Source organism: Thamnophis elegans, chromosome Z (genome assembly GCF_009769535.1).
Source record: "Thamnophis elegans isolate rThaEle1 chromosome Z, rThaEle1.pri, whole genome shotgun sequence".
NCBI classification, from domain to species: domain Eukaryota; kingdom Metazoa; phylum Chordata; class Lepidosauria; order Squamata; family Colubridae; genus Thamnophis; species Thamnophis elegans.
The window spans coordinates 143,330,024-143,351,932 of NC_045558.1; the positions used below are offsets into that span (position 1 = coordinate 143,330,024).

The 21,909-nt window shown below is 46.6% G+C and overlaps 2 protein-coding genes across 3 annotated transcripts in view; both read right to left on the reverse strand.

Annotated features, from left to right (window-relative positions):
• Positions 1-244: 244 nt before the first annotated feature.
• Positions 245-7,195, reverse strand: LOC116522046 (chromodomain-helicase-DNA-binding protein 4-like). Its single transcript, XM_032236632.1, has 3 exons — positions 7,149-7,195; positions 2,227-2,359; positions 245-1,203 (listed from the first exon to the last, which is right to left on the reverse strand). Exons 1-3 carry the CDS (start codon positions 7,193-7,195, stop codon positions 961-963), a joined length of 423 nt encoding a protein of 140 aa, XP_032092523.1. The 3' UTR covers positions 245-960.
• CHD3 (chromodomain helicase DNA binding protein 3) overlaps positions 7,189-21,909 on the reverse strand; it is a 107,197-nt gene continuing 92,476 nt past the window's right edge. The window contains exons 29-34 of one of the 2 annotated variants that reach the window (XM_032235087.1): positions 20,425-20,569; positions 17,736-17,901; positions 12,741-12,858; positions 10,931-11,084; positions 8,776-8,872; positions 7,189-7,286 (exon numbers count right to left, since the gene is read on the reverse strand). In XM_032235087.1, coding sequence (XP_032090978.1) covers positions 7,279-7,286; positions 8,776-8,872; positions 10,931-11,084; positions 12,741-12,858; positions 17,736-17,901; positions 20,425-20,569 — 688 coding nt within the window. In that variant the 3' untranslated portion in view covers positions 7,189-7,278. Of the gene's footprint in view, positions 7,287-8,775; positions 8,873-10,930; positions 11,085-12,740; positions 12,859-17,735; positions 17,904-20,424; positions 20,570-21,909 lie in introns of those variants that run through there. The other variant, XM_032235088.1, reaches the window with a different exon arrangement.

The following is a 21,909-nucleotide window of genomic DNA, read 5'->3' on the forward strand; positions in this document are numbered from 1 at the left end:
GGGAATTAAAGGCCCCAAGGCTAAAACACAGGTGATACTCACGTGATGAAATTGACGAGAGAAATTGACAGGGAAACAAAATCAGAGATTTTCGAGAAATGCACCCGAATTTTATGCAGCCGCTGATATGTATCTAGATCTATGACACATGCGTGGGTGTGTGGGTGTCTGTGTGTAGAGTGGTGCAGTGGCCGAGATGTGGAGCTCTTGCCTCACACTCAGGAGTTCGATCCTAGGTAGAGGCAGATATTTCTCTCTCTGGGCACAATGAGAATACATCTGCTGAACAAAACTCTGCATTGGCAACAGGGAAAGGCATCGGCCAGTAAACACACAGTTCCATTCACTTGACCAAGATTTCACCCCCGCAAGGGAATATGCGGTTGTTAAATGATGATGATACATATACATACGTATATATCTATATACAGTATATATGAGACGTGACATTTTGATGGGGACAACGGTGAAATCAGGACAACTCACAATACTCGGTGAAACGGATGCAAGGCAGACTCAAAGGGCGCCAAGCTAGATATCCCAAAAGCACCTAGTTTCTAACCCAATGATATTTTCTGGCTGTTTTATGTTTGACAGCAAATATGTTTTGTTTTCTACCCCGAGTTGCTCATTCCAGAGTTATTTTGGGTTGGTGGGCGGGAGGGAGAGTGGCATTCAGCAAGGAGCAAAAATGGGGAGTAGATTTGAGAGCCCTTCAAAAAAAAACAACCAGAGAGGACGGAGAATTCTCCCGAGATACTTGTGGGATACTCGGCGGACAGACGGAAGCAGAGAGAGAAAGAGAGAGCAAAGATACACAGAGGAGGACCAAGGAGACAACCACACACCGTGGCTTTGCTCAGCACAACCGCACTTTAATGGATTCAGAGGAGAAGGGGGATACAGAAGGATCACGCACGGAGGCCGGGGGGGACTGTGGTAGTGGGTGGGAAGGGGGAGTCACGTGGACCGTCCTCGCCGCGCCCGCCTACCCGCCCGCCTCTTACCCTTGTGCAGGACGGCGTTGGCGGGCTTGTTGCCGGCCAGAGACTCCTTGGACAAGTGCTGGTGGCTCTCGGCCAGACACTCCACCTCGGCAAAGCGGGTGTTGAGGGCCATGGCCGGGTGGCTGGGGTCCTGGGTCATGTTCAGGTAGGCGGCCCGGCGGAGCTGCTCTTCGATCACCAAGGCCTGTTCCAGGAGCTGCAATGGTTTTATTGGCATTTGAATGACTTTTGACGTGTCATTTGAATGCAGGCCGATTAGGGTCCATTCAAAGTGAGAATAAATAAGTTATTCTATTCTATTCTCTATTAATTCTACTCCATTTCTATTCCACTTCTATTCTTATTCTTTCTATTCTATTCCATATTAATTCTAATCCTTCTATTTCTATTCTTTCCTATTCTATAATTCTATTCTATTTTTATTCTATTTCTATTCTATTCTCTATTCTATTTCTATTCCACTTCTATTGTTATTCTTTCTATTCTATTCTTTTATATTCTATATTAATTCTATTATTTTCTACTTCTATTCTATTGTTTCTATTCTTTTTATTCTATTCTATTTCTACTCTATTTCTATTCCACTTCTATTCTTATTCATTCTATTCTATATTAATTCTAATCCTTCTATTTCTATTATTTCCTATTCTATTAATTCTATTCTATTTTATTCTATTTCTATTCTATTCTCTAGTCTATTTCTATTCCACTTCTATTCTTATTCTTTCTATTCTATATTAATTCTATTCCTTCTATTTCTATTCTTTCCTATTCTATTAATTCTATTTTTATTCTATTTCTATTCTATTCCCCATTCTATTCTTTTTTATTTCTATTCTAGTGTTTCTATTCTTTTTATTCTATTCTATTTCTATTCTAATTTTATTCTGTTAATTCTAAGGACAAGTCTATTCTATCAGCAGGGGGGTTGGACTAGAAGACCTCCAAGGTCCTTTCCAACATTGCTATTCTCTTCTGAATTCTATTCTATTTTGAATTCTATTCATATCCTATCCTATCTCATTAACTTCTATTGTATTATATTCTTATTTATATTCCATGCCATGCCATATTTTCTATTCTATTCTAAGAAACCAAACAGGTGAGGAATAGGAGGAAACGGGGAGAAGGCAGAAATAATCCCTCCCTCTAAAGCTGAGGGGGAGGTCCTTCTTTCTCCTCTGCTACCCCTTCTCCCCTCCCCTTAAGGGATTCGCACCTTGAACCGTCTGGCCAGGAACTTGTTCTTCATCTCCAAGAAGTTCCCCTTGTTGGCTTCGCTTTTGAAAGGCTCGTTGATGATGGCAAACTGATTGTCGTTCTGGATGTCCTGCCAGCGAGCGTACCCGTGTCTGCCGGAGGCGAGGTGGTGGGGTTAAGGAGTGGTCCCGTGTGGCAAGTAGGATGAGAGACCCCGGGAGCTCAGAGGTGGGGGGATCCCAGTCGCATCCGAGCATCTTTCCAGCTTCACGGATGACGCCTATTTCCTTTTTCACCCGGCCCCTGAAGGCCAACTCATTTTTCCCCAGCCAAACCTCCCATTCTATTCTCCCCCCTCTCTCATTCTCTCTCTCTTCTCTCTCTCTCTCTCACACACACAAACACACACCTACCTACCTACCTACCTACCAGCCGGATAATCTGAAGAATCTACAACTTTGGAAAGGGAAAATGGGGGGAGGGAGTGGAGAGGGAGGGGAGGAGGCTGAATTCCTGCCTGAATGCCTCAGGGGAAGGGCAGCTATGGTGGTGGTGGTGGTGGGGGTCCTTCGTGCTCTCTGAGCCTGAGGGTTTTCTTGCAGACGTTTCATGACCCAACTAGGGAACATCATCAGAGCTGGTTAACCTCAACCCCTTGCAGCACTGACGATGTTCTCCAGCTGAGTTACGAAACGTCTGCAAGAAAACCAGCCAGCTCAGAGGGGAACCCAGGACCCCCCAGTTCAACCCCGAGCTACAGAGGTTCTCTTTGGTCAGGCAGCTCTGGAGCGGAAAACTGGCACCTGAGACCCCGGAGGATGCGGCCCACTCCCACTCTAAAGAGCTCAGCTTCTTGCAGGAAATAAGTAGACCAGCCACCACTATGCCTGAAGCATGAAAGCTGACTGGGAGATTTTGGGCCAATCACCAGGAGACGGGGAGTTCTAGTCCTGCCTTATGCATGAAAGATGACTAGGTGACTTGAGCCAATCACCAGGAGACGGGGAGTTCTAGTCCTGCCTTATGCTTGAAAGATGACTAGGTGACTTTGAGCCAATCACCAGGAGACGGGGAGTTCTAGTCCTGCCTTATGCATGAAAGGTAACTAGGTGACTTTGAGCCAATCACCAGGAGACGGGGAGTTCTAGTCCTGCCTTATGCATGAAAGATGACTAGGTGACTTTGAGCCAATCACCAGGAGACGGGGAGTTCTAGTCCTGCCTTATGCTTGAAAGATGACTAGGTGACTTTGAGCCAATCACCAGGAGACGGGGAGTTCTAGTCCTGCCTTACTGCTTGAAAGCCAACGGGTGACTTTGAGCCAATCACCAGGAGACAGGGAGTTCTAGTTCTGCCTTATGCTTGAAAGCTGACTGGGTGACTTTGAGCCAATCACCAGGAGACAGGGAGTTCTAGTCCTGCCTTATGCATGAAAGATAACTAGGTGACTTTGAGCCAATCACCAGGAGACGGGGAGTTCTAGTCCTGCCTTATGCTTGAAAGATGACTAGGTGACTTTGAGCCAATCACCAGGAGACGGGGAGTTCTAGTCCTGCCTTATGCATGAAAGGAAACTAGGTGACTTTGAGCCAATCACCAGGAGACGGGGAGTTCTAGTCCTGCCTTATGCATGAAAGATGACTAGGTGACTTTGAGCCAATCACCCAGGAGACGGGGGAGTTCTAGTCCTGCCTTATGCTTGAAAGATGACTAGGTGACTTTGAGCCAATCACCAGGAGACGGGGAGTTCTAGTCCTGCCTTATGCTTGAAAGCCAACGGGTGACTTTGAGCCAATCACCAGGAGACAGGGAGTTCTAGTTCTGCCTTATGCTTGAAAGCTGACTGGGTGACTTTGAGCCAATCACCAGGAGACAGGGAGTTCTAGTCCTGCCTTATGCATGAAAGATAACTAGGTGACTTTGAGCCAATCACCAGGAGACGGGGAGTTCTAGTCCTGCCTTATGCATGAAAGCCGACTCGGTGACTTTGACCCAATCACCAGGAGATGGGGAATTCTAGTTCTGCCTTATGCTTGAAAGCCAACGGGTGACTTTGAGCCAATCACCAGGAGACAGGAAGTTCTAGTCCTGCCTTACGCATGAAAGCCGCCTGGGTGACTTTGAGCCAATCACCAGGAGATGGGGAGTTCTAGTCCTGCCTTATGCTTCAAAGCTGACTAGGTGACTTTGAGCCAATCACCAGGAGATGGGGAGTTCTAGTCCTGCCTTAAGCATGAAAGCTGACTGGGTGACTTTGAGCCAATCACCAGGAGACGGGGAGTTCTAGTCCTGCCTTACTCATGAAAGCTGGCTGGGTGTCTTTGGGTCAGTGCGATTTGCAAGCTGTCGCCCCAGTTCTCTCCCAAGATGGTATCCTTGTCCCCTCTTATTTCCCCACCATGGTCTGTTCTCCATCTTCATCCCAAGTTGCGGCTGCCACAAACACTTTCTCTCTCTCTCTCTCTCTCTCTCTCTCACTCACTCACTCACTCACTCACTCACTCACTCCCTTTTCTCAAGCCAAAGGATACAGGACGATGCCCGCCAGCAGCCAGTAATCATGTCGGCGGTGCCAAATTTCGTTTAGCTTGCTGGAGGAGATGGCAGCTCGCTCTTCGTTCTGCCAGAGGGTTGTGGAGTTCTAACCGGGAAGAGAGCGGGAGAAAAATCTTCACCGGTCGGTCAGAGAAACCCCAGGAGGTTGATGGACAGGTGACATTTCTAACAATCCGCATTCTTTTCCCCCACCAAGACTGCATTTTGCCCACGTTGACAGCTTAGTCCTCGATGTACGGCCAAAGTGGAGCCTCACGTTTCTGTTGCTAAGCGAGACAGTCATTAGTGAGCTTTGGCCTGTCTGACCACCTTTCTTGCTGCCGTTGTTAAGCGAATCGTTGCCGTTCGCATAACGGTCGGCTAAGGGACTCCGATTTTCCCCACTGATTTCCCGTGTCAGAAGGACCCCGTGACCCTGGGATACGGTGACCGTCCGTAAATAGGTGGTTGACAACCACCTGAATTTTGATCACCTGACCACGGGGACGCTGCGACGGTCGTAAATGCGAAACACGGCCCTAAGCCCACTTTTTTCAGTGCCGTGCCCGTTGCAACTTCAAATGGTCACTAAACCAATGATGATAAGTCAAGGACTATCTCTTAAACATGACTACAAGGAGGCTGCACAGTTCTGTAGACGTCTCGATATGGCCAGTCCTCGACTTACGACCACTATTGAGCCAACATTTCCATCGCTAAGTGAGACAGTTGTTAATGGAGCTTTTGGCCCCTTTGCAGCCTTCTTGCCACCCTCGTTAAGTGAAACACTGCAGCTGTTAAGCGAATCAAATGGTCGTTGAGCGAATCTGTCACAAAAAGGGGATTCACAGGGCCCGGGGACACTCCGACCGACATAAACACATGCCAGTTGCCCGGCGTCCGAAGTTTGATCACATGAACATGAGGAATGCTACGACGGTCATAAGTGGGAGGACCAGTCCTAAGTCCCTTTTTCCTGCGTTATCCCAACTTGGAACCGTTGCTAAATGAATGGTCATAAATCAAGGACTATGCAAAACCTTGCAAACTTGGCTTTCGGGCGTGGGGTGTCATGTGCTCCCGTTATGTTCAATGTATACGATTTTGGGTTTTTATTGTGCATTTTTTTTCTTTCTTTTTAAAGATATTGGTTTGAACTTTACCCGGCTTAAGAGTCCATGCTGAGCGGTGGTGGGGCCTTTAGGAGTCTTAAATTTGGAATGGAATTATTTGTCGGTTGGTTAAAATTATTTGCCATCCCGTCTGGCGGTGCAGCTACCGTATGCTCTGGGCTGCTTACAGCAATAAAAGTGGAGGAATGAATGAATTTTCATGCATTTGTTTGTGAAATTTATGTGCCATCAGTCTCACCTTACGTAGCCTGCCTACAACAATAAAAACGGAGGTAATGAAAAGAATTTATTTTATTTTATTTTACTCATTTAATTTAATTCCCATCAATCTCTCTGAGGGCTATTATTCTAGCCTGCTTACAATAATAAAAACGGAGAAAGGAAAAAGCATTTGTTTTATTTTATTTTTATTTGTTTATTACATTTATTAATAATTAATTTAATTTCCATCACTGTCACATTTATTTATTTATTTCCATCAATCCCACCTGAGGGCTATTATTCTAGCCTGTTTACACACAATAAAAATGGAGAAGAAATGAAAATAATTTGTTTTATTTTTATTTATTGATTACATTTATTAATAATTTAATTTAATTTCCATCACTATCACATTTATTTATTTAATTTCCATCAATCTCACCTGAGGGCTATTATTCTAGCCTGTTCTACAACAATAAAATGGAGAAATGAAAATAATTTATTTATTTATTTTTATTTATTATTACATTTATTAATTTAATTTAATTTGCCAAACAATCTCACATCAGGACTATACACCAGCCTGCTTACAGCAATAAAAACAGAGCAATGAAAATAATTGATGTACTTTCTTGGTTACATTTATGTGCCATCAATCTCACCTCCCTAGCCTGCTTATAACAATAAAAACGGAGTAGTGAAAAGATTTGATTTGATTTTTATTTAGTTATTTTTTATTTATTAAATGTATTAATTATTTAATTGAACTGAATTGAATGCCATCAATCTCACTTCAGGGCTTCTACTCAGCCTGCTTACAACAATAAAAACGGAGAAATGAAAATCATTTTAAAATTCATTTATTCATTGATTCAATTTATTTGCCATCCCTCCCGCCGCAGGGCTGTTACTCTTAAGGTTGCTAAAAGCAAGAAAAACCTGAGAAAGGAAGAAGAAAGGAGAACAAAAGAAATGCCTAAAGGCAACAGAGTAGCCAAGCGATGGAACAAGGACTAAACCATGAAAAAAACAAGACAACCCCGATCTCCAGCACTCAGCCGACATCTCTTACCTGTGAAGCACCCGTCCGCAATGTGAACATAAACCGGGTTTCTCCATCCGCTCTTCCCTCTTCCCGTTGTTCCGGTTCTCGTCGCGGAGACTGCCAATTTTCGATTCCTTGGCCGTCTCTCGCTCGGATTTCACATCGCCTTTGAAGACAAATATATCTATAGGTTTTTTTTTTAATAGGATCTGCTTTTCAGTTCCTCGGTTCCCACCTCTTTTTTAGGGTTGCCTGCTGAGAAAGCCCCGCCCAGTTTCTCCCCCCCCCCAACCCAAGCTGTAGTCTGCCTGGAGTATGGACTACATGGGATTCCCCCCCTGCAGAAGGCAGCCAATGGCGAGAGGAGGGAGGATTGGGCCAGATGACGCGATTGGTTGTCTTTGTTGTGGCCCGCAGCGGCCAAAGGAGCTGGCAGTAGATTCGGAGAGTGAGGAGGTTGGGGAGGAAGATGGGCCAGCCCTGGAGTCTGGGAAGGCTCGGACGAGGGTTCTGTGTCGGAGGCAGAGAGGGGGCCCAGGGCCGTCCGACAGTTATTAGCTGCCTTCGGAGTCGGAGATCATTGAGGCAGAAGAACAGCTGGAGCCTGTTCCCAGTGCGCATGCGAAGGGAACAGCTAAGGAACAAGAGCCGACTTGGGAGGTGGACGTTGAATCGCCATTCCCAGAGAAAATCAAAGAAAGAGCAACAGGGGAGTGGAGTTTGCAGGAGGCCATTAGTTTCCATTCATTAGAATGAAGATCTGTTCCTGACTCCTTGCCAAGTAATTGCTGCTACAGCGTGGAGTTAGAAGATATCGGCCCTGGCAGTTCTCCAAGCCTGCTAAGGTCTGTAGTTGTGAAATCTGGTGAAGATTGTTGGCCGGGACTTTGCTGGAGTAGGAATTCCCTTTAAATAAAAGGGGTTTTATCGGGACGAGGAGTCGGCTTCGTGATCTTGGGAAGGCCCAGGTCAGAACAGTCTTGTCCTACCTATCAAACCATTCTTACTACCCCCACCAGCTTTGGGGAGTCTCATGGAGAAGCCAAGACCAACTAAAACTAAATCAGGGATATCCAACCCTTGGCAACTTTGAAGGACTTGTGGAACTTCAACTCCCAGAATCCCCGAGCAGGAAGGGGTTTCCAGAATTCAACATGGAAATGACAAGAAACACTTTATTGCATTTTTTTTTAATAGGATAACTTTCTTAAAGATGGTGGGAATGCAGTCGACATAATATATCTTGACTTTAGTGGGGGGGAAAGAGTGGCTGGGAATTCTGGAGTTGAAGTCCACAAGTCTTAAATCAGGGGTCTCCAACCTTAGCCACTTTAAGACATTGTGGACTTCAACTCCCAGAATTCCCTAGCCAGATAGCATAGTGTAACCTTTTTCTAACAGACGGTGGGTATGCAGTAAGCGTAATATATCTTGACTTCAGCAAAGGGGGGGGGGAGGGAGAGCTGGCTGGGGAATTCTGGGAGTTGAAGTCCACAGGTCTTAAAATCCCCAAGATTGGACGCCTATCCTAGACGCTTGTCTCACCACCTCTTCCCAGCCAGGGCGCAGGATTGCTCACCCGACAGCTACAAGGGCGCCTGGTGCGAGTTCCTCCCTCGCACCGCCTGCCAATCCTTCCTCCAGCGCACGTTACCCTTTCTTGGGGTCCTGAGTTTCTCCCTCCACCTTTTCCTTGCTGTCATCGCTCTCCGTGGATTTTTCCTCTGCCACCAGCTTCTCCAAATCAGCATCTGGAAACAATGGGGGGAGGACAAATGAGGGGAGGGGAAGGGGGACAGAAAAATACCCCACTTTGCAGCCACCCGGTGATTTGCACAGGTCGGGAGGGGAGGGGGTGTTGCTGCGTTTCTTCTAACACCTTTTTATATTGAAACCTTTATTTAAAATGTTCTTTGTCTTGTTTTGGTTATAATTTTGAAAAAAAAACAACAACCCCAACTAATACAATTTTGTCCCAAGGGTGCTTTTTTTCAAGAGGCAACTGGACGTAAATCTTTTTTTTTCTTTTGAAGACCAAGAAGCTTCTTCAGCTCTGACTGGATGGTGGGGGAAGGGAAGGATTTATATGCCTTGCAGACAGCTGGTCTTTTGCATCCTTTTGGAGGGTCATTGAGGAGCCACTTGGAGGCTTACCTGTGTCCTCAGGGTCCACCTGAGTGGTGCCAAATGGTTCCTGTAGTCTGCAATTTTCCCTCTGGAATCACATTCTACTCCCACACCCTTCCAAGGGTCTTCATCCCAATTGTATAGCTAAAAATCTGTAGTAGAGATTGTCCATCATCCAAACTCACGGTTGTCCCAAAGGGGCTTTTTTTCAAGAGGCAACTGATTTTTTTTTTCTTTTGAAGACGCTCGCTTCTCATTCGAGAAGCTTCGTCAGTTCTTAGAGCAAGGAGATCAGTTCTTCAGAACGGAGGAAGATTCTCGGATGAGAAGTGAAACGTCCTTCATAAGCAAAACCAGAAAGCCCAGTTGCTCCTTTGGCGTAGAGTGTGCAGAGATGGATAGGTTGACATGGAAATAAAAGATAGAAGGGAAATGGAATACTATTTGATTTGGATATCTGGTACCACTGGCTAGAGAATAGAAGCACAGATTAGGAAATCAACAAAGAAAGATGATGAACAAACTAGAGAATAGAAATAAGTATAAGGCTAGTCACAGAATATGTAACATTATAGTATGATGCGAGAATAAATGTAATATACACATTTATATAACTATAATAATTACACATTGTGTACATATTGGTATATATGTAGGAGCCAAGGTTGGCACAGTGGTTAGGGTGCAGTACTGCAGGCCACTTCAGCTGACTGTTAACTGCAGTTCAGCAGTTCAAATCTCACCGGCTCAAGGTTGACTCAGCCTTCCATCCTTCCGAGGTGGGTAAAATGAGGACCCGGATTGTTGTTGGGGGCAATATGCTGCTGACTCTGTAAACCGCTTAGAGAGGGCTGAAAGCCCTATGAAGCGGTATATAAGTCTAACTGCTATTGCTATTGCTATGTTATATTTAGTATATATAAATGGATATGTATAAGAAAGAAAAACTTGCATGTATAGGGAGGTGTTGTAAAGATGAACATGATATAAAATGAAGAAAAATTGCATACGAAAGTATACGAAAGAGATAAAATATTTCATTTTGCACATTATTACAGCAATGAGAATAGCGCTCACACAAGGTTGGAAAGTGATACCATGCCGACGGACTGCTTGATACTCCAAAGATTTTTGATAGCGCAAAGATGGATAAACTCACTTGGAGTTAAGGGACAAGGAAGACTCAGAATATTAAGCAGTTTGGGAATCAATGGATAAATAATAGGAATATGAAATGTATATCTTAGAAACATAGATGTATAGACAGAGGAATAATTAGTATGCAGATGTATTTGAACAGTAAATGGTTATGTTAGTACTGTCAAAAAGGATTGTTAAACTATACAAAACTATTTTTAAAAGTATTTGTATTTCATGTTTTAAATTCTCAATAAAGTTTTTTTTCCAACTCAAAAAATATATATAATAAAAATAAAAGCACCTTTGAAACCAAACCAAGACTTGGATGACGGAGAATCTCTACAGACTTTTAAATGCAATTTTAATGCTCCAATGTGAGCCTTCTCGCCTTCTTCTCGACCCGGATTGTTGTTGGGGGCGATATGCTGACTCCTGTAAACCGCTTAGATAGGATGAAAGCCCTATGAAGCGGTATTATAAGTCTAACTGCTATTGCTACTGCTATTCTTTTGGAAGTAACCTTCCTGATCAACCTCCCTTACCCAACTTCTCCTTTTCATCCTTAACCGTCGGCTCGGCTTCCGACTCCTTTTCCTGGCCCCCCACCGGGCCCTCATCCTCCGGCTTCTTCGAAGGTTCCAGCTCCATTTTATCCCCTGCGAAGGTGGTAGAAAGGGGCGGTTCGGGCGCGGAAGGCTGGGAAATGCAAGGCAGAGAACTCCATATAAGACCACCGGGAGGGCAGCTCCCATCAGGGAGAACACCCCCCCCCTCCAGAGGTAGCCAGGTCATAGGGGCAGAAGACCCCAGGGCAATTTTTTTTCCCACCACCTCGGAGACAATAGGCCATCGTTCTGGCCTTAACACTGCATCGAATTCAGTTTGCTTCTAGACAATATACGAAGAACGGTTTGCAGGAATTGGGTTTGTCTAGTCTAGTGACATGAAGACTAGAGGGGACATGATAGCAGTCTTCCAATAGTTGAGGGGCCCGCCACAAAAGAAGAGGGTGGGGGGGGTCAATTATTCTCCAAAGCACCGGAAGGCAGGAGAAAAAGCAGCATATGGAAACTAATCAAGGAGAGAAGCAACTTGGAATTAAGGAGGAATTTCCTGACAGTAAGAACAATTAATCAGTGGAACAGAAGTTGCCTCCAGAAGTTGTGGATGCTCCATCACTGGAGGCTTTTAAGAAGAGATTGGACAGCCACTTATCTGTGATGGGATAGGGTCTCTTGCTTGGGTAGGGGGTTGAACTAGAAGACCTCCAAGGTCCCGTCCAACTCTGTTATTCTGGTCTAGTACCCTGTTCAGCAGGAGACCATATCCCATTTCAGACAAGTGGCCTCCACAGTCTCTTCTTCAAAGTGTGATGGAGCTCCCACAACCTCTAGTGGCAAGCTGTTCCCCTGGTGAATTGTCCTCACTGTTAGGAAGTTTCTCCTTCATTCCAGGTTGCTCCTCCCCTTGGTTAGTTTCCATCCATGCTTCTTCTCCTGCTTTGAGAACAGTTAAAAAGTTAAAAATAGAATAGGTACAATGTACGTTTAATAAATAAAAAGTAAATACAGATGAATAAAAAAATTGAAAACCAAACCACTCAGGCTTGTTCAAATGCTACTCGAGAGACGTCACAAGTACCCTACAGGTGAAATCATTCCTTCCCTTTCGGACCTCAGGAACCACTAAATTCATCATTTTAAATCTTGCAGACCACTAATACAATCTGCTTAATGACCGGCTAGGTGGCCGTTGTGACTGGTGGGTGTGGCTATTGGATGTCACTCATGTCGAGGGGGCCCCGCCGGCCTCTATTTGCCCCTCCCCTCCCAGCCACTCCTCGCCTGCCCGCCCGGAACTCCTTAGGGCCCCAACCGGAAGCCGTTGCTGGAGCTAAGCAGCCACCGCGAGAAAAAGTTGGCAAAACAGCTCAGTTCAAATTGGATCTGGCCGAGAAGGAGGCTCAGCGGAAGCACCTCACTGAGGACTAGGAGCATGGGCTTTCCAAGCAGAGGGAAGACCTGCGGGAGTGCAAGGCCAGGTGCCAGCGCCTGGAGGATTAGCGGGCTGCGACGGTCAGCCAGTTCCAGGCCAGGATGCAGTCCCACTGGAACGAGGCCCTCCGGCTCTTCGCCACCAGTGGCTCTTCCCTCCAGCCTTCGCCCAAAGCCCCCCACCAGGAGGCCGAAGCAGACCCCAAGTGGGAATTTCTGCCCCCCTCCGACCTTCACAAAAAGTCCCCGAAGGGGGAGAATCTCTGCAGCAACACAATCCATCCAGGGGCCGTAGTTTGAGGACCCCCTGATTGAGTGCAGTATAAGAAATGCAAATAATTTTTCTGAAATCACGAACCTCCGTCTCCATTTTCTCGCTCCCTTTGGCTTCCTTCTCCAACTTCTCATCCTTGGTCTCCACATCCTCCTTTCAGCCGAGGGGGCCCCGTCTCCTTTGTCACTGGGGGCCGGAGTTGCTGAAGGAACAAGAGGACATGATAAGCCGCCTTTGATTTTATCACCCTGACAACCAATTGTCCGGACTCCTGCCTTGGGGTTGGACTAGAAGACCTCCGAGGTCCCTTTTCGGGATTCTGGGACTCGCCTTTCCTTCCCCAAAGATCTAGCTGCCTGCCTTCGCCCCAAGTTCAGCCGCCCGCCTGTCATTTCAAAATCAATTTAACGGTCTCTGGTGTTTTATTTCACGAAGATGCAGGCGGTCCTCGACTTTACAACAGTTCGTTTAGCGACCATCAGAGTCACCCCGGCACTGAAGGAAAAAGGGATTTTTCAGTGTTACTTTTTAGCATTCCCCCATGGCCATTCAGGCACTTGGCAATGGGTTCGTATTTATGTGATACCCCTTTTTTCGACCTTCTGAGAAGTCAGGTTATGGGGGAATCCGGGTTCACTTTGCAATGGTGTGACTAGTTTAACAACTGCAGTGATTCACTTAACGACCGTGTGAGAAATGCCGTAAAATGGGGCAAAATTTACTTAACAAATGTCTAGCTTAACCACAGAAATGTTGGGCAAAGGGAATGGTATCCAAAAAAAAGGAATTAGCCGACAATAAAGAGAAAATAGTGGGAAGCGAAAAAGAGAAATCTTGGGGAGGGTTATCCAAACGGTCTATCAAAAGTGATAGAAAGATTAAAAAGAAAAGACATCATAAATATAAAAGGAAAAAAAACAACAAGAAAAAACCAAGAATCTAGGAACAGGGGATTAGTAGAATAAAATGAAATATGTTAATTGTTGTGTCCCAGCAGGAGCCACTGGAGCTGCCACCAGACTCCGACAGCGAGGGGCCCTGTGAGTCGGCTCTGGAGGACCCTGGACAGGGTTCCGACTCTGAGCAGGGTGCAGAGAGGCTGGTTGGCCACCAGGAGACGCCTGAGCCTTGGACCAGTGGGGAGGAGACAAGGGAGAGTGAGCCGGACGTCAGTAGTGAGTTGTTCCTGGATGCACGCCATCGAAGAGCTAATAGGCATCAGGAACAGTTGCACAAGTACAGGAGGTGATTGCACTCAGCTGGTGGTCATTAGGCTCCTCTCCAGACTATAAAAGGACTGCTTGTGCACACGCCCCTCTTGCAGAAGTCAACGCATTGACTAAAAGTTGGAGAACTTTAGTAACTAGCTTGGCAGGCTGGATTGCTGCCAAGGCTTGTCTGAGTTGCTGCCAAGGTTCTTATCTGTTTGTTATGCTTGGCTTTCAGCCACCAAAGTTTTGGATTCTTGCTAATAAAGTACATTCCAGTTACCGTATATACTCGAGTATAGGCCGACCCGAATATAAGCCGAGGCACCTAATTTTACCACAAAAAACTGGAAAAGTTATTGACTCGAGTATAAGCCTAGGGTGGGAAATGCAGCAGCTACCGGTAAATTTCAAAAATAAAAATAGATACCAATAATGTTTTTGAATATTTATTTCAAAGAAAAACAGTAAACTAGCGGTGTATTCAATGAAATACTTCACTCACCTCATGATGCTGATGTCCCGCTGTGATGATGATGTCCCGTGCAGCCGCGGGAGCGATGTCCCACCTCCTATGACACACGGCACAGTGATTCCTATCATTGGATCACTGTACCAGAGGAGGTGGGACATTGCTATGTGGCTGCTTGCCATAACAAGGAGGAGGTGGGACATCGTTGCAGAGTGGCAGGAGGGGGAGGAAGGGGAATCGTAAGACAGCCCTGCATTACATTAGAAGGTGAGGAGGGGGGATGGTGCGGTGCGCGCTGTGCGGCAAACTGACACAGAGGGAGGAGAAACTCACAGGGGCACTGGGCCATTCACGAGTGTCACCCAGCGGCATGGCCCCACCCCTTTTTCTCCTCCATTTCGGGCAATTTTTTCACTGACTCGAGTATAAGCCGAGGCGGCTTTTTTCAGCCCAAAAAGTGGGCTGAAAAACTAGGCTTATACTCGAGTATATACAGTAAGCTTGTCTCGGCATTCGTTACTGGACGGAGGAGGGGGTCAGAACAGTTAATCCTGGTAATGATATGTAGCTAATTAAGATGTGAGGGAATAATATTAACATTATTAATTGTGGAAACGAATTAAGTAAAATGCTTATTATATAAAAAACTGAAATTGGAGAGCGGAAGAGGTATATTGGGTTTCTGTTTGAATTTGAGTTTGAGTTTCATTTTATTTATATTTCTGGGGGTATTGTTGACAAGAGGAACTGCTGTGATTATTGTTTAATGTTGTATGGCCCCAGTTATGCACAGTATATATGCGACTGTATGAAAATGAAAAATGGAAAATAAAAACATTTTAACAACAAAAAACTGAATTTGAAGATATATGTTGCCTATAAAAAAAAGAGATGGAAAATGAAATGACAAATTTGGTTTATTTCTGAAGGGATGAATAACGGGAGGGTTTATGTGAAGAAAAAAAATTAAGTCTTGGGTGGAAAATACGGGAAAAAAATAATAGGGCTAAAATTGGAAATGGAGATATAATGTAAAATGAATTATGCATCTGTGAGAATGTGAAAGGGGGGAAACTGGACAACACTTTAAATTTTAAATATGTGACCAAAAAAAAATTGTTGGGATCAATTTTGGTCGTAAGCCGAGGACTCCTTTTACAAGGATCAAGATCACTGTACCAAGTGGCTGGGGCAGCTTACGGAAATATACGTATTAAAACCCTAGAGTGTTTTCCGTTTAATCCATCAAAATTCAGTTTAATGTTTGCTACGGATAGAGGCAGCTTTCGACTGTTCATTTAGTGGCTGTTCGAAGTTACGGCACTGAAAAAGTGATTTACCAACGCTTTCCACACTTATGACCATTGCAGCATGCCTAATGTTCGTGTGATCAGAATTCAGAAGCTCGGCAACTGACTCATATTTATGACGGTCGCGGTGTCCTGGGGTGATGTGACACCCCCCCCCCCCGCTTGCGACCCTCGGACGAGCAATGTCCACGGGGAAGCCGGATTCACTTAACAACCGCACGACTGATTTAACAACTGCGGTGACTCACTTAGCAACGGTGGCAAGAAAGATGGGGCAAAATTCACTTAGGAACTCTCTCACAACACCAGAAATTGTAGTCCCCCGTCGAGGACTTAGTAAACTCTTAGTAAACGTGCTGTTTCACTTACTAAGGATTCAACCTTAACACTCACACACACACTGGCATAATTCTAACTCCTTTGCACAGGTGCTCGTTTAGAACAGTTCACTCCAGGATACAGGTAGTCCTCGAACTTACAACGGTTTGTTTAGCGACTGTTCAAAGTTACAACGACCCTGAAAAATGTGACCTAGGCCCTTTTTTTCACAGTTGCAACATCCCCACGATCATGGGATCAAAATGCAGATGCTTGGCCACCGGTTCACACTTATGACCGTTGCAGCGTTCCGCGATGCCCTTTTGCGACCTTTGGAATGCGCAAAATCAACGGGGAAGACAAACTGACTTAAGAACCAGGTTCATCACTTTTCGACGTCAGTGATTCACTTAACAAGTGTGGCGAGAAAAGTCGTAAAAAATGGGGCACAACTCACTTAACATACGTCTCCCTTTAACGACAGAAATTTCAGGGTCCATTGTGGTCATACGTCGAGGACTACGGCCCCCTTAGTAAGCTCGCTGTTTCACTTACTAAGGATTCCACCTGAAATCCCCCGGCCATAATTCTGGAAATTATTAGAATTAATTTCTTCGCACAGGTGCTAATTTAAGAGCAATTCACTCCAGGATACTAGCAACGTGAATGGAGTGATGCGGTGGCCTAGAGGTGGAGTTCTCGCCCCACAGTCAGGAGGCTGTGAGTTCGATCCTAAGTAGAGGCAGATATTCTCTCTCTGGGCATGATGGGAATATATCTGCTGAACAAAACTCCACACTGGCGACAGGGAAGGGCATCCAGCCATTAAAAAACCACTCTGCTAGCTCCATTCACTTCCCTGGACTCCAGCCCGATGCAAGAAATTAATATTGGGGTCGTTAAATGGAGAAGATGATGATGATGATGATACTAGCAATGTGAACCAGCCTCTTAAAAAAGGCAGAAATTTGAAATCCTGCACAGAAATCATACAGCCAAGATTCAGCTTTGTCCCTTTTGCCTGCCTTGAACGGGGCAGGGTGCGTTCTGATCTAGGCTTCCTGAGACAGTAAAAAGCACACATTTCGTCCCCCAAACCCTCTTTTTATTTCAAAGGCTGTGAATTATATTCATTCACAGCCTGTACTGAGTCCCAAGTAGTTTGTAAAGAGTCCAACAGAAGTCTGCCAAAGTCTTTCGGGAATAAGGCTGAATAAGCGGCCACCTTTATCTCCCTTGAAACGCGGCCAAAGACTTAATTGGCAATTAGCTTGGCAGCGCTACATGGAGCAAAGAGTCAAAACGGAGTTTCAGAAGGTAAAACTGACCAGCATGAACCAAGTTGATTCCTGCAAAGGCTCACATAACTTTGCTCCTCCTTTATGTCCTATGGGAGGGGCCAATCACCTCCAAGCCTTACTCCCGAATCGTCCCTTCTGTCTTAACTGTTCTTGCCTTCTGGCAGCTCTGCGCATGCGCACACTGGGAACAGGGGGAGCCTGTTCCTCTGCCTCGCTGCTGTCCCACTCTGGAGGCTCTGGAAGGAGCACATAACTCCCAGATGGCCCTGGCCCCCACTCTGCCTCCGACGCAGAGCCCTCGTCTGAGCCTTCCCCAGACTCCAGGACTGGCCCGTTCCCCCCCCAACCTCCTCGCTGTCCGACTCTGCTGCCAACTTCGCAGGCCACCAGCGGACCACAAACGGGTGGATTCTGACAACTTCAGGGGAAGGGATTTGAGGTTCGGCTCCCTCCTCGTGACAGATGCCTACCTGGCTTGGAGGTGCAGGGCGTGTTGGTGCAGCTGGGTTCTGGGGTGGTGGTGGAAGTTTTGATGGTGGGGGACGAGGCCCGGGAAGACTTTTTGGAGTCCGCGCTGGGGTCGGGCATCAATTCAGGCATGCTCCAGCGGCCGTTAATATGTTCAAACTCTTGTACCTGCCATGCAAAAAAACACACACACACACACATACACATGCCTCCGTGAGCAATTTTTACTCTGCAATGACAACAGTCACAAAATGAAACCATTCCGCAGTAGAAGAAGTCTTCCTTAGCAAAAAATTCTGAGTGGGAATTTTTAGAGCGTGATCGACTAAGCCGCGCCCGATTAAACCGCGTCGCTGACGTCATCAACAGGGCAACAACAGCCAGCGCGGAGGAAGAAGGGCGCTTTAAATAGCGCTTTGAAAGGAAGCCGATTCAACTTAAGGTAAGGGTTAGGTTTAGGGTTAGGTTTAGGGTTAGGTTAAGGATTAGGATTAGGGTTAGGTTTAGGATTAGGTTTAGGATTAGGGTTAGGTTAAGGGGTTAATTTTAGGTTTAGCGTTTACAGCGTGCTTCTGTCTCTGCGCTGTTGTCGCACTGTTGATGATGTCAGCTACGCGGTTTCGTCAAGCGCGGTTTAGTCGAACGCGGTTTTGTGGTGGAACCATTTTAGAGAACGTCTGAATGAAGAAGCACATTGTTTAGAGAGATACTCCGGGGTAAAAGTTAAAAGTGCTAGGTTAGAAACCAGGAGATGGTGAGTTCTAGTTCCGCCTTAGGTATGAGAGCCAGTTGGGCGACTTTAAGCCAGTCACCAGGAGACGGGAAGTTCTAGTCCCGCTTTAGACATGAAAGCTGGCTAGGTGACTTTGGTGAGTTCTAGTTCCACTAGTTAGCCATGAAAGCCAGATAGGTGACTTTCAGCCCAACCTCTTTCGCAGCGTTGTGGTTTGTGGGGAAATTGGGAAAAGGAGGAAGGAATATTGGGGATGCCCACTGCTTTGAGTTAAAGAGAATAACGGCAAGACGTCAACTTTCCTTTCCACCCGTTTGCCATCAGATTCTCTTCGTACGTCTTCAACCTTCAAGATAGCCTCGGGGCTCTGTCGCTGTGGGCCAGCTTGGCAGAGGTCACGCCTTAGACCCGCCAATGCGCCTGGCCACAGCCGTCCCTTGCTCTGTGTCTGCTTGAGGGAGAGGAGGGCGTCCCTTTCGCCTCAGCCTCCAGGAAAACACAGACAGATACAGGTGAGGAGGGGATGTCAGATGAGTAAGAGCCATCATCACTTGGCAAACAAAAGCGTTGGGTTTTGGTCTCGTGGTGAAGGCACCAGGTTAGAAAGCCGGAGACTGGGAGTTCTAGTCCCCGCCTTGGGCACGAAAGCAAACTGGGTAACTTTGGGCCAATGCTTCTGACACAAATGCAGATCAGGAGACCGGGAGTTCTAGTCCTACTTAAGGCATGGAAGGCGGCTGGGTGAATTTGGGACAATCACCAGGAGATCGGGAGTTCTAGTCCCATCTTAGGCACGAAAGCCAACTGGGTGAGGGTGACTTTGGGCCAATGCTTCTGACACAAATACAGACCAGGAGATCGAGAGTTCTAGTCCCCACCTTAGGCACGAAAGCAAGCTAGGTGCCTTTGGGCCAATCACCAGGAGATGGTTAGTTCCACTTTAGCCATTAAAGCCAGATGGGTGAATTTGGGCCAATCACCAGGATACAGTGAGTTCTAGTCCTGCTTTAGATATGAAAGCTGGCTAGGTGACTTTGGGCCAATCACCGGGTGACGGTGAGTTCTAGTCCCCAGAGTCCCGATGGGAGTGGGCGGCATACAAATTTTAATAAACCTTAAACCTTAGTCCCGCTTTAGACACGAAAGCTGGTTGAGTGACTTTGGGCCAATCACCAGGAGGCAGGGAGTTCTAGTTCAGCCTTAGAAGTAAAAGCCAGCTAGGTGACTTTGGGCCAATCACCAGGAGATGGTCAGTTTTAGTTCCACTTTAGCCATGAAAGCCAGGTGGGTGACTTTGGGGCCAGTCCCTCTCTTTCAACCCAACCTCTTTAACCCTAACCTACTCTGCCCCCTGAACTACATGTTTTTAGCCTCCTCGGGCTCCCGAGAATTCCTTTGAGCCTCCGGGATGGTGAAAATGGCCTCCCTCCAGGCTTCAGAGGCCCTCCGGAGATTTCCAGAAGCCGATTTATGCCCTCCCAGAGCCTCCACGTGGGCCCTGCTCTTATCTTGCGTGATGAACAGGCCGCGTGGAGACTCCTGGGAGGGGAGGGTGGGCGGGGCCAGCCAGTCCTTCCAACGACCAGTTCGGCGAACCAGATATAAAATTAGCATCCGGTTCGACCAAACCGGTTCGAACCGGCTGAATCCCATCCTTGGGCGTGGCCGACTGGGTGGCTGTGGCCAGCTTGACACCACTCCCCAAACTGCTGGCATGTTTCCGCTTCGGATTGGATAAACCGGGTTGAAGCCACGCTGGCCGGCCTATTACATTTTCCAGGACAGCCCCACAGGCCGGATTCGGCCCGCGGGCCTTGTGTTTGACACCCCTGATTTAAACCAACATGTCCTTCATTTTTCCCCTGGGGAAGGAGGCCGTGCTCACACCAATGCTGAGTAATTAGAAAGGCACTGAATGATGGGTGTTTCCTCGGTCCATCCATCCTAACTGCCCGTACCTTTTTTTTAACCAGAGACATGACTCCTATCCGTGTCAGGACCTGCTGCCTGGAGAGACCCTCCCTCGGCACCCCGTCGGCAAAGGTCTCCGAACCGTCCGCCCCGGGTTCGCAGAGATGCCTCATGAACAGAGAAACGTAAGCCCTGCGGAGACAGAAAAATCCAAATCTTCCATCGGTGCCTGTTTTGAGAAAGCCGGGGCAACCTCTTACGACGCTGAGGATTTCTCCGTATGGATGGATTGAAGCTCTCGGTGGAATTCAGGGCCACGACAGAGCCTGAAGGCCATCAGCCGCCCTGGCTTGGGGGGAAAAAAAAGTGTTAGGGAAATTTTCTCGTGGAATACCACTAGAAAACGTTGAAAGGATCATGCAACCCTCGGTTTTAATTTCCATTAAAGATGGGACATGACCAGTGAAGTAAAGACTAGGATCGAGAAAGCTCGAACAGCATTTGGTCAGGCCTGCGGTTTTCTTTCGGCTCTTTGGCCTGCCACATTTTCTATGATCCTATGATACATTTCCTATGATGGGAAAATGGGAGTGGGGGATTGTATGGAGTTAGATGCTATGTAGCCATAACAACATTCTTTCTAAAAAGCCAAGGTCATCCTTTGTCTCTGCATCTCTGCACCTGGCCGGAACCGGATGGGTGGAAGCTGCCAGCGTAGCAGTGGGAGATTGGATGATGGGATAGACTTGTGGGTGTGGGGGAAAGATCTTGAACTTTCAACTGGGTGGGGGAAAACTGGGAAGTTTCCAGATTTGGGTTTTCCCAGATGTGCCAATATGGCTCTCTGAATAAATTGGAACTTGAGCAATACTTTGCCTCGGACTCTGATTTACTTTTGGATGCTATTTGGAACCCTGACACATTCTTCAAAATGAAAAAGGTCTTCTGCCGTCACGACATAAGCCTAAGACTGAAAATCAGATACTTGTCAGATGTTAACATCTTTTCCTTCCTGCTCTACGGAATGGAGAGTTGGTCTCGGAGAGAAAACTCCTTGAAGAAACTAGGAGCATTTGAAATGTGAATTGACAGGCGGCTGTTACACGTATAAGCTGGCTTGACATCAGAAACGAGGAGGGGATAAGCCGCTTGGGAAAGCCAGGGGAAATCATCAAAGCCATTCAAAAGCGAAAGTTAGATAAGGGACCATGTTTGGAGAAAGTTTGATAAAAATAGGATTGCCAACATGACTGCCAACATCCGAGGACGGATATGGCACAAGAAGGAGAAAAATTTGGGGGAAAGAGGATGTGATTGTGGCCGATTCCAGTCCAGGGGAAGGATGCCAAACCTCAAATATTTGGCTTAAGGTAGTTTGAGGGAACATCCCTACCTGGCAGGAATGTTTCGGAGCAACAGGCAACTGCGTAGAACCCCAAACTCAAATGAGAGGATGGAGGTGAGGGGGGTGGCGGAAGTTTGTTGGACAGGGTTTCTCAAGCTTGCCAATTTTTAAAGCGTGTGGATTTCAA